At 39.6% G+C, this 15,300-nt stretch overlaps 2 protein-coding genes across 8 annotated transcripts in view; one reads left to right on the top strand and one right to left on the bottom strand.

Annotated features, from left to right (window-relative positions):
* Positions 1-7,108, bottom strand: part of LOC133496738 (mitochondrial glutamate carrier 1-like) — a 40,635-nt gene extending 33,527 nt beyond the window's left edge. For 3 of the 6 annotated variants that reach the window (XM_061812699.1, XM_061812709.1, XM_061812691.1), the window contains exon 1: positions 6,668-6,979. The gene's annotated coding sequence lies outside the window, so the exon portion shown is untranslated. The other 3 variants (XM_061812653.1, XM_061812672.1, XM_061812663.1) reach the window with 3 other exon arrangements.
* The window catches only part of camkvl (CaM kinase-like vesicle-associated, like), a 28,770-nt gene that overhangs the window by 7,406 nt on the left and 6,064 nt on the right, over positions 1-15,300 (top strand). Inside the window, exons 2-8 of one of the 2 annotated variants that reach the window (XM_061812640.1) lie at positions 10,643-10,749; positions 11,557-11,688; positions 12,499-12,573; positions 13,261-13,399; positions 14,066-14,186; positions 14,751-14,826; positions 14,904-15,040. In XM_061812640.1, the coding sequence (XP_061668624.1) occupies positions 10,655-10,749; positions 11,557-11,688; positions 12,499-12,573; positions 13,261-13,399; positions 14,066-14,186; positions 14,751-14,826; positions 14,904-15,040 (775 nt within the window). In that variant the 5' untranslated portion in view covers positions 10,643-10,654. Of the gene's footprint in view, positions 1-10,642; positions 10,750-11,265; positions 11,689-12,498; positions 12,574-13,260; positions 13,400-14,065; positions 14,187-14,750; positions 14,827-14,903; positions 15,041-15,300 lie in introns of those variants that run through there. The other variant, XM_061812632.1, reaches the window with a different exon arrangement.

Raw genomic sequence — 15,300 nt, 5'->3', positions numbered from 1 at the left:
TACCGGATGCTACAACGAGAGAGCAGTGGGCTACCGCCACGTTGTTTTCTAAAAGAGAACAGGCTCTCCATTCAGCTTCAAAGCTATTGAAGATCTTGATCCTCAAGACTTCAATTGTCACTGCTTTTCTTTATTTCTCTCAATCACCAAAGAAGGACCTTTGCTTCTGTCAGTCCTCCATCATATTGAATTTTTGCAAAAACTAAGTCTTCCTCAGGCTTGGGCTGTTCGATTTCCCAAAGAACAGTTTTGTTGTTTATTCCTTCATTCCCTTTACGTTTTGTGCCACTCTGCTTTCTTTTGTCTCGTTCTTCTTCTTCTTTTTTCCATGTCATCGTCACCTCAATCTTATCACACCGCAACTAATTCCTTATCATTCATTACAGCATTCCGTTTTCTGCTCTCTGTTGGCTCCACCACGCCTGCTCCTGAAATGTTGTTAAATGGGATTTAGTAGCTTGTAAAAACTAACATTAATTTTGCTTTCTGCTTTATGCTATGGTGAGAGTCCAACCAAACGGCGAATAAATCCACGTCAGTGTTGCTACAAAGAGAATGTTTAATAAGGAACAGGAAATTAAACTGTACGTTGGATGATTTTGTGGCAGTTGTGAAGGCTTCATTGCCTCATTTAAGAGCCTATCACCGCATACTATGCAGGTAAGATTTAGTGCATAAAAATCACTTGTACTAATAAGTCCGTTTATTTGGTAGGATTGCTGATATTGCCACCAAAGTACAGTTTTTCATCTTATCACTTGACCTCTTCCCCTTTTCCCACGAAGCTCACCAGAGACGTTTGTATTTTCTACTCATTTTTTTAATGGTCAGCGTGTAAGCTGAGTCACAGACAAATGCATTTTGGAATACAAATTCTTTCGGACTGTAATGATTTTTGTTGTTGTTGTTAATTCTCTGTGTAGCCTGGTATCAAATGTTCCATGGACCGGTACACAGCTCAGTGGTTGGAGGATAGCTGATCTCGAATTAATGAATTCAAAATAGTAGAAGCAGCCCTAAATTTGATGCAGTGCATCCATGCACCATTTCAGAATTATGACCACAATCATAAACATTATTTATGTTCTATTAAATAAGTGCATATTCAATCGAAGCTCACAATAATTATGACCAAGACAGCAAAGACTCCCAAGAAATCTATGCCATGAAAATAACGCTCAATCACGTTGCGCTCCCAAAGGTAAACGACAGCACACATTGGCATTTCTCTTTCCATTGAATCGTTTCTAGGGGATGGGGGGGCTCTTTTTAATAGCATCATTCTACACCTACAGTTGGTTTCATCTGAGAAATATGACTCCTCATCCCTGGACAAATTAGAATTATTGCAGACACGTGAAAGCTCCTGTAAAATATTCAAGAATTTAGAAGAATAAAGGCAGGTGTTATTTCATCATAATGTTTATTATATGAGCTTGTTATTCTCTTCCTATTATGGGGATGACATGGTAAAGTCGGAAGTTATTTGTAATACAATGCAGATGGAAACGTTTGAAGTGGCGTTCTATTGCACGACATACTCAGTGAATATTTCATCGTATACTACTCAACAGCATACTACTCGGGAGCCCAGCTTGCTGCCTGCAGGCTAATTCCATCATGGCGACAAGCACTCCCCCTGTAACATGTAAGCCCACATAAGGGTGATGACGATGTATATTTGCTGCATGCCTATTGTGTATACAAGTCTTAAGGAATATATGAGCCTACACAGTTTTTGTTGTTCCGTGAGGCGGTCCCGAGTTCGTTCAGCAGAAAACAGCACAACACTGAAAGTGGATTCACTGAAATTGTATAAGCCACCCTAGAAGTAACACAAAAACATTTACACACCAACATATTTACATTCAATGAGGAGATGTTTGAGAGGCAAAACAGAGATGAAGCTGAGTACAATGTATAGTAGTAATTGCTTTGTGTGTTGGATTGCAGTGCACTCATTATTCACTTGTTTTCATCTTCCTTCCAGATTCTTTTGCTTTCTATATGATCTTTTTTTTTGTCTTCTGTTAACCTTCCCATGCTCTCACTCGATCTTTCCCACGAGACCAAATGTCCTGATTTACTTCTTGAGACTTGCGTGGCATCACTAAAAACACCCATGTAGTCAAAGGAGTGGGTGCTGACCGCCCGTGTACAAGTAAAAGTGCACGTTACATGCTTTTTTGTTGTTTCTGCATTAAGCTTTGTGTTGTTTGAGACTGAAACAAGTGCCTCAGTCAAACGATATAAAATGTTAAAAAATAATTTCAGTCAATTGAAACCCTTTTTCAAGCATTTAATAAGATCTTATATATAAATAATACAAAATTAAACACAACAACTACACTTGGTGTTAGTCTGTGTCACACACTGTACAGCATCTTAAGAATAATGTGACTAACAGAAATACTCCACCTAGTGTTTCAACAATTCATTCCATTTAAATGATTCCAAAGATTGGCTCAGTCGAGCATTTTGTGGAAGATTGCTGCCCATGTAAACACAGCCACCGATGCCTTGTGATTCGGTTTTAAGCTTTAGGTGCACATCGATGTGCACGCATTCTATTCTCAGCCCATTCAAGGAGAATTCTCAGGGGCAAATGTTATAACGGTGAAGGATATTCCACAGTATACTGCAGAGTCTGTGCGTCCGTGCGCCATAACAGCTCAAACACACCACTTTCCACATTTCTTCATTTCAGCACATCAACTAAATTTTTAACTGAGCGCTCAAGCTCTTTATTCTTTGAAACATGCGCGCATGTAGACTGGAGATGTTTTATTCCATGGTTTTATATTTTTCATGGGCAACATGGTGGTGACCGCCTTCTTTCTGCATCACAAACTTTGCATATACAGTATACTAGGATCAGTTGAGCATGCATGAGTGAAGTGTAACAAAAAATAAAAATGTGTTTTTTAATCATCTGGGAAGAACCTGCAAAGACAACAGAGTGCTAAAAGTAATACCTGCAGGAGGAATTTGAGAGTTATTAATTTATATACATTGTTTCTGCTGAGACAGTCAGTGATGGTGTAGTGGTACACACACCTGACCTTGGTGGGCGTGGGATCGATTCCCGCTCAGTGATGGTGTCGATACAGTATCTGCCCTGCGACTGACTGGCGACCAATTCAGGGTGTAGTCCGCCTTTCGCCTGAAGCTAATTGGGATAAGCTTCAGCTTTTCCATTACCCTTGTGAGGATGAGCGGTTTGTCCAATGGATGGATGGATGGATGTTTCTTCCGTGGCGGCATGGTGGGGAAGCTGGTTAGAGCACTGGCCTCACCGTTCTGAGCATTGAGGTTCAAATCCTGGCCCCACCTGTGTGGAGTTTGCATGATCTCCCCATGCCTGCGAGGGTTTCCTCCCACATCCCCAAAACATGCATTAATTGGAGACTCAAAATTTTCTCAAGGTGTGATTGTGAGTGCGACTGTTGTTTGTCTCCATGTGCCCTGCAATTGGGTGGCAACTAGTTCAGGGTGTATCCCGCCTTCTGCCCGATGATTGCTGGGATATGCTCCACCATTCCCACGAACCTTGTGAGGATAAGCAGCTCAGAAAATGGATGGATGGATGGCTCTGTTGTCTCTCTCGATCAAACAGAAACAATAACTGAATGAATACATTTCAAGAATAAGAATATATTTTACCAGTGATGAAAGCAGATGTATGAACTGTATCTTCATGTGAAATACGAAATGCAAAATGTTTGGCTAAAAAAAGAACATGTCATTGTAATTTACCCGGTAGCAGAGGTGTATGCACAAAACCTTAAAATAGTGAATAATGATTGGTAATTAGTTATAATTATACAGCTGAGCAGCAGCACTACACGTATGCTCTTATTTTCTTGATTTTTTTCCAGTCATAATTGGTTTGGATTCATATTTAGAATTTTGAAAAAAATCTCTTCTGTACGATGTTACACATGAATATACTTTCATAATTTATTCACACTTTGTACAACCACATCACTTTGGGAACACAGTGCAGAGGACCAAAGTATTATGCATGCATTTTTTGTGAACTTGATAAATCTATTGAAACTAAAAACAAGGAATGTATTGCCATTTCATTTACATGTTTTTTTCTCTTTTTTTAATGTATTTTTTAACAGCAATGTACCTGTGCTTTATGATAGTCTATTAGAACATTAATTAATATTTGGTTTACCATTTAACCTTGACGGTCATGAAATATCCAATCTACTTTTTAATTAAATATAATCCATGCCTGACTATGCGAATGCCACGAATATTCTATTTTAACCATAGTGTCTCCACCTCTCCGCCAATATTGGGAAATAACTGATGGATAATCTATCAAGCTCCACATTTCCCTGTTTGTACCAAATCAAATTAGATTCATTAATTATAATTGTTTATCAAAGTCTTAAAATGTTATTAAATCTGCAGTGTCTTGAAAAACTGATCACCCTTACATTTCTTTTTTTTTTTTAGTTACTGTTGCATTAAAATGTATTTTTTTCTCCCATCAATCTGTTTTTCTCCAAATGAGCCGACACTTTTGAAGCTTTTGACTCTGGTCTCGGATGAACTATTCAGTTTATCGAAAGGAGCACACAGACTCCTCCATACTGCATGTCTCTACAGAAATGTCAGAAAGGCATGCTGAGCGTGACATTATGTTTGTTGTTGTTGTTGTTGTTGTTCAGGTAGTAAAAGGGACTCTTGTCCCCAAGGATGCACTTACTGTGCAAGTCCTGCACTGGCTGACTTTTAATGAGTTGACTGAAACCTGACAAAAGACAATATCTGGAGAAATAAAGTAACATATGTATCCACAATTTGCCAATAGTCTCACAAGCTTTGTATGCATTTTACTTTACCGTTTCTTCTTTGAGATGTGTGATGAACACAGCATTTCTTAATTCAGTTCTTGTGTTTGTGCATGTGTGTGTGTGTGCAGACACAGTATTGCTTTACAGGGGCGAAGATCAGCACAACGCACACACATAATAAAGAGCTGAAATGAGAGTGGCGCTATGAGCAGTAAGGGAATTAGTGTTTAGTGCAAGCTGGAGAAGCACCCCAGTGAAAACACAGAGAAAGAAATAAAAACAATCGAATTGATTGCCCAGCACACACACACATACATGCGCGCGCACACGCAAACACACGTGCTAACTATTATATGTTGATGCATACCTCATAATGTGTGAGTTGTTGTGTACCCAATATAGTTTATTTTCAGATTATCCCTTTGCCTGCCTCTTCATTTCTCCCGGGTATTCTCTCTATCCCTTGCAAGTTTTGCTCCAGCTCCACTTTCAATCACAACGTTGTAATAAAGCTAGCGAGCGACCCGAGGCAGCCACCGCACACTCGACTCGATATCCAACACGCGCTTGTCAACTGGGGCAATGAGCTTGGGAGTCATCACTGGACCAATTTCTCTTGAATGTTTTGCAGGCCAAAGTGATATTAATGGCAAAATACGTTGTGCGTTTTCAGCCACGGCTCACATATTGATTGTGATATTCTTTCTTAATTACACCCGCTGCGATTCTTACAAGGGGCTGTGAATCTAATAACATTTCTAATGACGAATCCCAAACTCTAAGGTTGTTTTCAACGCTTTTCTTTACTACTTGTGTGAATGAGGGTTCTCAAGTATTGATCGACGAAGACTTAGCAATGATTGCATTATGCACAGATTTACACATGGAAAAGCGATATAATCTCAAGGGGACAACAAATGTGGTGATTATCACTAATCTTATTAAATGTGAGAAAGCTCATGGCAGCGGAGGACTCAATTACTCCACTGAGCGTGCAAGCCTGTTGGAACTGTGTGCTAGTACAGCTCCCAAATGTATTTGTTTAATTTTATAACACTACACACAACAAGGCAAGCCCGGCAGGACCAGCGGCCATAAAGTGCCGCGATGGCCACCACATTTCACCGTTGTCGCTTCCATGTGTATCGTGCAACATCTGTTTGCCACGCGTTTTGTAACCACTGATGTTCTGTTTTTTTGTTGCGTTGTGTGCGTGCGCAAGTGCCACCTTAACACCTTTACCACTGCTAAAATGTGAATGTGCCTCTCTGAGTTGGTGTGAGAAGAGAAAAGGAGAGAGGAAGTAGCGAAACGATGCATCCATCTGGTTACAATGCCGTTTCCCCCAAACGACTGTTGCAAATACATTAATTGAATTTAATGGAACAAGTATTAAATTTTCAACCGTATATGTTGGTCTTCTGATATTTTTAGGCAAGCAGAAAATGGTTTGCTGATTTCTGAATTCTCACCACCGGGTCTCAAAAAAAAAAAATCAGGGATGAATGGCTAAATGTGTTAAATTGAGTCAATCCTCTGTGTGAGTGCTGCCCAAATGTAGTCATGTTCTCGTCAATACAGACTTAAAGGCGAAATCCAATGCTTGCATGAACAGTGTCCAATAGGTCATGTAATATGTACCCTATTTTGACAAAGTGATGTTAAATCCTCTCTCATTTAAGAGTGCTTTGAGAAGATTTTTGTCGACAAAACACTGGATTTGTCCAATTATTCTCAAACTCTTACACTCAGAAGTCTCACAAACAAGATGAAATATATCACAAAAACAAATAACGTGATTTACATCGCAACACATGAAAGGTATATAAAAAAAATTGCATAAACTCACATACCTGTATTATAGAAGAGACACATTCACAGATGTTTACAGATTTCGCTTCACAATTACTCTCAAAACTCTGCAACATCAAGAACACAGCCACCACGCGGCTTCTGCTCACTCTCATTTGCAACGAACAAACCACATGGTCCAACGCACACATGGCAACCTCTCCACTCGTCCTCCAACTAGCAAGTTTATGCTTAAAATCCATGAAACATATTCAACATTGCGCCTCTGTGTCTACACCCAATTTGCAAACGTTTTAAACTAACTTATATTCACATTCTACAACAAAACATTGAAAGTAATTGGAGGAGAACAAAATGCGTACCTTACACTCAGAAGCCTCACAAGTAAGAGGAAATTGTACCTCCCGCCACACAATAAGTGTGGCTTCAAATTAAAGCATGCAGCCTTCTTCCTGTGTTTCTCAGAACTTCCACCAACAATTCAATGACAATTTGCACCTACAATGAACATTTTTAAACACACAATCCCTTATACCATCAAAGATGTTGAAAAGAACAAAAGGAATAAATAGAGAAAGTGCTGCCTTTCAAAATAAAAGTGCACTTCCACGTCCTGTTCCTATGGTAGCACAACATCACACTATTATACACATACATGTCCACGTGTGTAACAGATGCATGGTTCTCATGTGATGTGACACACAATACCTGTAAATTCTTGCCCACAGAGGCAAAAGTAACCTAAGGCCTACCATTGGGGTGTTTGCACAAATTAATGAACTTTTGGGCAAAGCTAGAAACTATAATATTGTATGTTAATATCATTTTCATGAAATTCAATTCCAAAAACGGAAGCACCTCATTTAGGAATAAGGAGCAAAATGCATTTTTGTCCTGAATGGATTGATGTTCTCACTGGGATTGGACCTGAATGCCACGCATTGAATTTCGTTCTAAGAATAACTTTGACATGTCACCTTTGAAGCTGATTAAAAAATGTGTTTTGTTGCATTCATTTTGTAGCCTCCCAACCACTTCCATTCTGCATTTGCAAACGAGCAACATGACAACAGCACAAGCTATTTGAAATTAATGTGTGATGTCTCATAAAGCTTAACATGCCTTCACACTCGACTTTTTCCATGTTAGTAGGTGTCCATCTCCATGTGCAAAATTTCCAATGCACCGGTGAACTGTCAGTGCCTTTTCATTTGTTAATTTTTCATCTTGACGTCACCATTTCAGAGCAGTTATGAAAATCAGTGCAGCCATTTTACTGAACAGCGAGATGTTTGTTTCCTAGCATTTCCCAGGAAGTCTTCATACAGAGTAAATGTCTTATAATGAGGTATGCCAGGTTGACATTTATTACTGTTAAAGAAAAAAAAAACATCTTTCTTATTATTCTTTGTTCAAATATTACACAAAGCAGCCTACAGTATTTTAGGCTGCTGCTCCACAGAACTTTGTTTGACATAAATGGTAAAACACATTGGCGTGTTGCTTTCTTTCCGTCCCCAAAATGTTCTTTGTGGCTTCATGCATGACGCGTGTAAACTTTGCCTTTTTTTTTAGCATAGTATCTGGCTTCTCAGTATGCCTTGGTGTCATTTGGGACAGCCCTTCATAAATAGACATGTTCACACATTCAGTATACATGTCTACACAGTTTTACTTTTGGAAACATTCACACTCTTGCACAGCTGGGAAGCTGTGAAGTCTCAAATCTGCCTTTACAGTTTTGTGTTTTGCGCTGCTGCAATATTTTCTGTTCTGTTCACCAAGTGGCAGAGTCCCTCTTTCTTTCCTCATCTTTCATCTTTCTCAAAACTCTCTTCTCATCTCCCTTCATCCCTTTTTGCCTCCAACTCGGTCTCCACTTCAAAGTTTGTTCTGAGTCAGTATTCTGCAGGCATAAATTTTTCTACAGCATCTTTACATTGTACCTTGTGTGTGGTGTGGGGGGGGGACACACTCCTGTCTTGACATTGTACCTTGGGGGGGGGGGGCAGAAAAATACCTCACAAGATATTACAAGTACAGCACTGTATACGCAAAACAAGAAAACCAATAAAGTCATTTTAAGTTTCACTGACGCTGGTTCGTGTTGATGCCATGTTCAATATCTCCTGCTAGTGATTATGTTTGCTTGAAAATCTGGGGTGAACTGTTAAATATTTGATGCTGATAGAAAAATGATCTCCATCCAGACAGAATGTCCTTTAAGATAACATGCTACTCGTTTACATTAATCGCATTTATGTCTCTAAAGATATGCATAGGCTCGTTCTCCTTCAATGCACCACGGACACAAATTTATGGACTTGTGCGCTCCTCATTAGAGGCAGTTCTGTAGGGATGTGCCTCCCTAACTCTGTGTTCCCCCACTCCCCCCCCCAACCCCCCCCCACCCCCCCCCCCCCCGTGAATGCCCCTGCCCCCTTGCCAAAATGTATTGTGAATCAAAATTTTTCGATCAGTTTGAGTGAATACGATGGCATGGTCGGGTAGAACACCTTCAAAAAACAGAATATCTATAGGATGTTGCTGAAAAAACATCAGCGATATTTCCGATCCGACTTCATTTACATCAAGCCTCATTTTCACCATTCTGGAAACTGTTCCGGGAATCTTGACGCATTTACGTAATCTTCTTGGCCTTTTTCAATCCAATGCTCAATTCCTCTTTGCCTGCTCCGAATTACCCCGGTGCACATATGGACACGCATGCGCACGCAAACATTCATCATCCAAGTCTAACTCGGATAAGCACATGTGAAATATCTGCTTTGACCTTTGTGCTTTGCTCAAACCGACACATTCATGAATGCACTTGCAGACACACACACACAAATACGCACACATGCCCATTGTGTATCCCAGTGCTCTGGATTAGAGATACAGATTAGAGATTAGGGCCAGAAGTGGGATTACAAAATTCTCGCATACCCCACCTCCCCTGAAGCACCTCTCGTCTGATCATCTGCAATGGTGACGTTACACACGGAGGGAGAGAGCATTTTCCGTCGTCTCATTGATATTTGTTCCATAATCCTAAATTAGGACTCTGAAAATGTCATTACCCCTGAGGATCTCCTTTGTTTTCTGTTGTACCCATTCTCCATTCGTTATCTGCTCTCGTCTCCTTCGGTCAGCTAATCTTCAAAAAACCTAATTCTGAAGTCCATCGCAGCCTTATTAGTTTACTTAATAACCTCTGTTCTTCAGTGCTCCCTCTGAAGTGATCCCATCGCTTCTACTTGGTCAGCTTCACGGATTCATTTTCGGACAGATGCAGATGAAGTGGCCAGAACAATCCACTCCATTGAAAGGTCGAGAGTACACAAATACAGTATCGATGAACTAACAAATGTGGAGCTGGTGAATGTTGGGATGTTGCGGTAAAACGGGAGCACGCATAGGAAGACGCGGCTTTAGCTTCCAGGGAGCGTCTCAAACGTGGGTGGGCGCAGGACTGTGAGAAGGTACACTGCATTGATTGCTGATTCACGACTCCACTCACATCAGCGCTTGGACACTCTTATTTTAGAATGAACTCGATATGCAGTGTGTGCATGAAGTCAAATATAACTTCATCCAACCCCGTAGACTAAAAGCAAAATCACCTTCTAACGTGAATATATAGATGAATTCCAACTTCCTTTTAACTGCAGTCAGTGTTGCTCATTTCCCCAGCCACTCCAGGTGCCAGGGGACATTGACCTTTATAAATAAAGCTTCATTTGAACTTGATAGATGTTGAAAATTACCAACAGATTCAGCAGAGTGTGGAGAAGCTTAGTAAGTCTCTGTTGACAAGACTGGCATGCAACCAGAAGCTTTAGTATGCCATTTTGCTCAGAAGTTGACCTTTATTTAATTAGATCGGTACCTTTCCATTAAAGACGCATTCCTGAAAAATCCTTGATCATTTATATCAGCCAAATAATTTGTGATTTTCACCTCATATTTGTGTTTGCGTTCTGTATTTTTATCCTTTTTTTGTTTTTTTTTAGGTGAATGCCGTCATGCCATTTGGGTGCCTTGCTCTGCGAGATGGGCAGACTTATGATAGTATATCCGATGTGACAGACAAATATGAAATCGGTCAGGTTCTCCGAGCGTAAGTACCGTCTATCTTTGCATAATGTGTTTTGAGTCATTCTTCTTCAGGAATGTTTAATTCATTGGCATTCCCGTTCATATAGACAGTCTGCATAAAAGGGAATTATGTCAGGATCCCCGATTTTTTCTGTCTTGTGGATCCATTAATTTATTCAAGAGGACTGAAGTGGGTCGTATGAAGGCTCCAAGTAGAAAATTTAACAGATATATTTCTGCCAAGCAAAGCCAAATAAAATTTGTATTTTTGCTTAGAGTTGTGGTGTGGAAATCACTGCTGTGTTTCCCACTCCTGGAAACCTCTTCTTCAAACATTTTGAACACACACACACAAGCACACATGCACGCGCACACTCAGAGGCCATATGGCAAATTCAGCATCTGGCCTCAGAGATTTGTGCAGATCTTTTATATAACACATAGAAGCTCAAACTTAAGTGCACTTCATCACATGGTGAAGAGAATGTCTGTGTTTTGATTGTTCTTTTTTTTTTTTTTTTAGAAATATTGAATTTACGTCATGCGTCTCATATTGAAAAATATAGCAGGATGAAGATCGTTCTCTCTGCTGCCTTGCTAGAATACACCAGATGTCCTGTGAAAAGTTTTGCTCTAATTTTGCATCTCACTGCTTCTCAATTTATTTCAAAGCTCAAAGGACCGGAAGATCATTTCCAAATGTTTGTGTTAAATCATATTCACATCATCTTTTATGCTGTAATGCTGAAATCCTGCTTCTAATAATGCTGTTGATGTACTGTTTTGGCATGTGTGGTTTTTTTCCTCCTTTCTTGTTTTTGTGGAGTAGGAAGGAGTTCTGTGAGCTGTGCCTGGCTAAGGACAGGCAAACAAACAAAGTCTTTGTCTGCAAGAAATTTCTCAAGAAAGATGGCAGGAAAGTCCGCAAGGCTGCCAAGAACGAGATCATGATCCTCAAATTGTACGCACTCAGTCTGTGGACAGAAGGAAGTATGGTTGAGGAGTAAAGGAAGCAGAAAGAGAAAATTTGACATTTTCTTTACAATCTACCTTCATTCTTTCAGTAATAATCAATATGTTGTGCACTACAGCAATGATTCCCAGCCACTGTGTCGAGAAAAATCATCAGATGTCGAATTTCAGTTAAAAAGGAGTTTGCAAAGGAAATAATGGAATAAAAAAGTGAAAATCAAAATTTTAAAAAAATGGTTTTGCAAATAAATTAACTTTTTTCATACTTTTTCAAACCATAATTGTGATAATTAATAAGAATATAGTCATAATTGACTGCGGTATACGATAATCATGAACCAGGCATCTCCGTCCTCGTCTTGAGCGTTTAATTTGGATACAAGAAACCGATGTGCCCTAGGAAGAACAACCAATTCATGACAGAAGGCGTGACTGATAAGGAGTCAATAATTATTAGCATGTTACTGTGATAATAATTGATGAAGGTTTAACAATTAATGATAAGAAACGGAACAATTACATTCTCTTCCATTAGATGCCAGCAGGTCCAATTTAATAATAATAGCTTTGCTTTCAACTAAACGGCCCCAGATTTCACAAAGAGTGATGAAATGATTTTTTTTCACTATATTGTGACTTTTATGTAGCATGAAATATGTCCCTCGGCTCAGTCAAGGTTGGGAAACACGAAACACGTGCTTTACTCTTAGTTATCTACTAACCACACCAATACAGTTTTGTCATGAGAGAAGAGTTAGCAACCTTCTAATTTATCTGATTCATTTGATGCTTTCCCTAGGGTGAACCACCCAAACATCCTTCAGCTCATAGACACGTTCGAGACCCGGAAAGAATATTACATCATCCAGGAACTGTGAGCGTCTTTATTTCCATGTAACTTTCTTGAATTTTTGTGTGTGTAAATGGGCAGTTTACACTGCATATTTTAATTATCCATGTAGCAGTGCATTCATGTAGCACACATGGAAATCCATCAAGGCAAGGGGTTGCTCTTATTACTCTGTGCACTCTGGTGTAACCCTCTTCAACAGAGAGAGGTGTGAGATTTGATGAGATATTTGCTCTCTCTAACACTCTACATTACTCTGCCCCTGAAGCAATGCTTTACCTGAAGAGGATCGATAGGCGCCTAGTGCAGCCAGCCAAGCATGTGTTGCAAGCTCTAGTCGCGCAATAAATGCAGATGTGTGGGAAAGGCGTTGAGTGAGGAGGATTCCGATGGAGAGACTGGATTACTGCAGGTGTTTAGCAGGCACTCCTGCTTTGGGCAAGGCACAAATCCCTGAACTATTATTTAAAGTCTTTCCAAATATAAATAATGACCCATAGTCTCATTTTTTTAATTGCTCACAGTGCTACCTTGGGGCCAGTAGCAGATTGTCTGACTAACTGACATTTAAAAAAAAAAAAAAAAAAAAAAAAAAAAAAAGCAAACCAAGGGTTTTTCTACTGCGTTAAAGGCAATAGATGGGATTGGAACATATGCCAAACGGCAGCAAATCGTCCCTGTCATGTTTGTGCGCGTGTATTTACGCAAAAGGGCCACAGGGGGCGATGTCTTCGACTGGATTCAGGACCAAGGCAACTACACAGAAAGAGACGCCTCCAACGTCATCAGACAAGTCCTGGAGGCAGTCGCATACTTGCATTCTCTCAACATAGTCCACAGGAACCTCAAGGTACTATTGCTCTCCTTTTGCCGATTCTCATTCTTTCATCTCATGATCCTTCTTGAGCAACACATTCAGTTAAGTGTTTATTTGGTCTCAAATGTCCTCTGGTGCTTGAAGGTGGTTTCTTTTAAACCTCACAGTATGTCTACCTGACTTTTTACTTACAGTGTATCCAAGTTAAATAAATAGTTCTACTTTACTATGTGTATGTATTGATTTATATTATTTTAAAAAGTTGGCAGATAGCACGTGTTGCTTTCTTACAATATCATTGAGGAAAAAACTACCCTTAGTTTTAAACTCAATCCATGGCATTACATTTATGACTTTTACAGGGTCCGTTGAATTCATTATGTGCCAGTCACAATATTATCAGTTGAAGTAATTATCTGTGGATGTTGTTTAAGCAATTACCATTTTGTGGGCTTCAAAGAGCAAGGCATTTCATTTTTAGGTCTTAGTGAAACACAATACATCTGCACAAAGTCACAGTATAACAGTCAAACGATCTGACAATAAAGTACAAAGACTGAATGAACTGACCTCTAAAAGTAGGATGTCCATATTCAGAGTATTTGTTTCCTTTTCTTGTTATAATGCTCCTTGACATTGTGTTCACTTTGGTTCTAAATGTGTAAAAAAAAATTGTCCCTCTCCCCCAATGTTACTTAGCTGGAAAACCTAATGTACTACACTGAGAACAACCACAACAAAGTGGTTCTGCGAGATTTCTACCTTTCTCGATTTGAGAATGGGCCCATCACAGAACCTTGTGGAACACCAGAATACTTGGGTAAGATTTGATCACATCCCGGGTTTAATAATCTGAATTCATCCATACAGTGGACCCTTGCAGATTCAGAGTTTGGCATTTCTAGATTCACCTCTTTGCAGATTTTTTTTTTCCAGAAAGCGCCGTGCTTATTTGCAGTATTTTTTCACAATTCCCCACTTATTTGCATTGTTTCAACCATATCCTCCACTTACTCATGTTGTTTTGTTTTTCACCGCAGCAGGGGCTCCCCCAAAATTGTTTTCATGGGAGTCATTAATAAGCATCAATTATTCAGAGGTTTCCGGCGGGGGTTCATTGCATTTGACTAATTCGTGTTATTTCTTCCGCCCATATTAAATTTTCCACAACACCTTTTCCCATCTCATTTTACACATCTTTACCCTTTATTCCACTTTTTTCCCCAATGTTAGGACGTCCTAGACACACAATAAGAAGGACAGAAGAGCAGTCTTGTCAGTATAAGTCAATGAAACTGAACAGTACAGCCTTGTGCATATTACGAACATAATGTGACTGTACATGGATGAAAACCCATATTGATTTTTCTGCACCAATCTTCAGCACCGGAAGTAGTGGCTCGTCATCGATATGGCCGACCTGTGGACTGCTGGGCTGTGGGTGTCATCATGTTCATACTGTAAGCGTTCCTCATTTTTACACTTGAACCTGTTTCAACTCATTTTTTTCTGAGTCAAGTGACTTTTTTTTTCTTAGCTTATCAGGTAACCCTCCGTTTTACGATGAGACAGAAGAGGAGAACACGGATCTACATAATCGCATCATTTTCTGTCGAATTGTTGCTGGTGATTTTGAGTTTGATTCTCCATACTGGGATGACATCTCTCCTGCAGGTACACGTTTTAACCACACAATGGCACCAAATAGCCTCTTAGAGATAAAATAGTGTGAGCCTGTCATGACATACACATCTGATTACAATTATCGATATTATCACAATATTGCCGAAATTAAGAAGTAATAAGTGCAGGAGAGAGATTTAATATAAGAATGTGGAGAAAACATTCAAAAGATGAAATCATTCAACATTTATTTGATTTGGGGGACAAAGTAGATCAACACTTTAGCAGTAATCATTGTTGATCAGTGGGTG

This window comes from Syngnathoides biaculeatus, chromosome 2 (genome assembly GCF_019802595.1).
Source record: "Syngnathoides biaculeatus isolate LvHL_M chromosome 2, ASM1980259v1, whole genome shotgun sequence".
NCBI lineage: Eukaryota > Metazoa > Chordata > Actinopteri > Syngnathiformes > Syngnathidae > Syngnathoides > Syngnathoides biaculeatus.
This window is presented reverse-complemented; position numbering and strand designations above follow the sequence as displayed.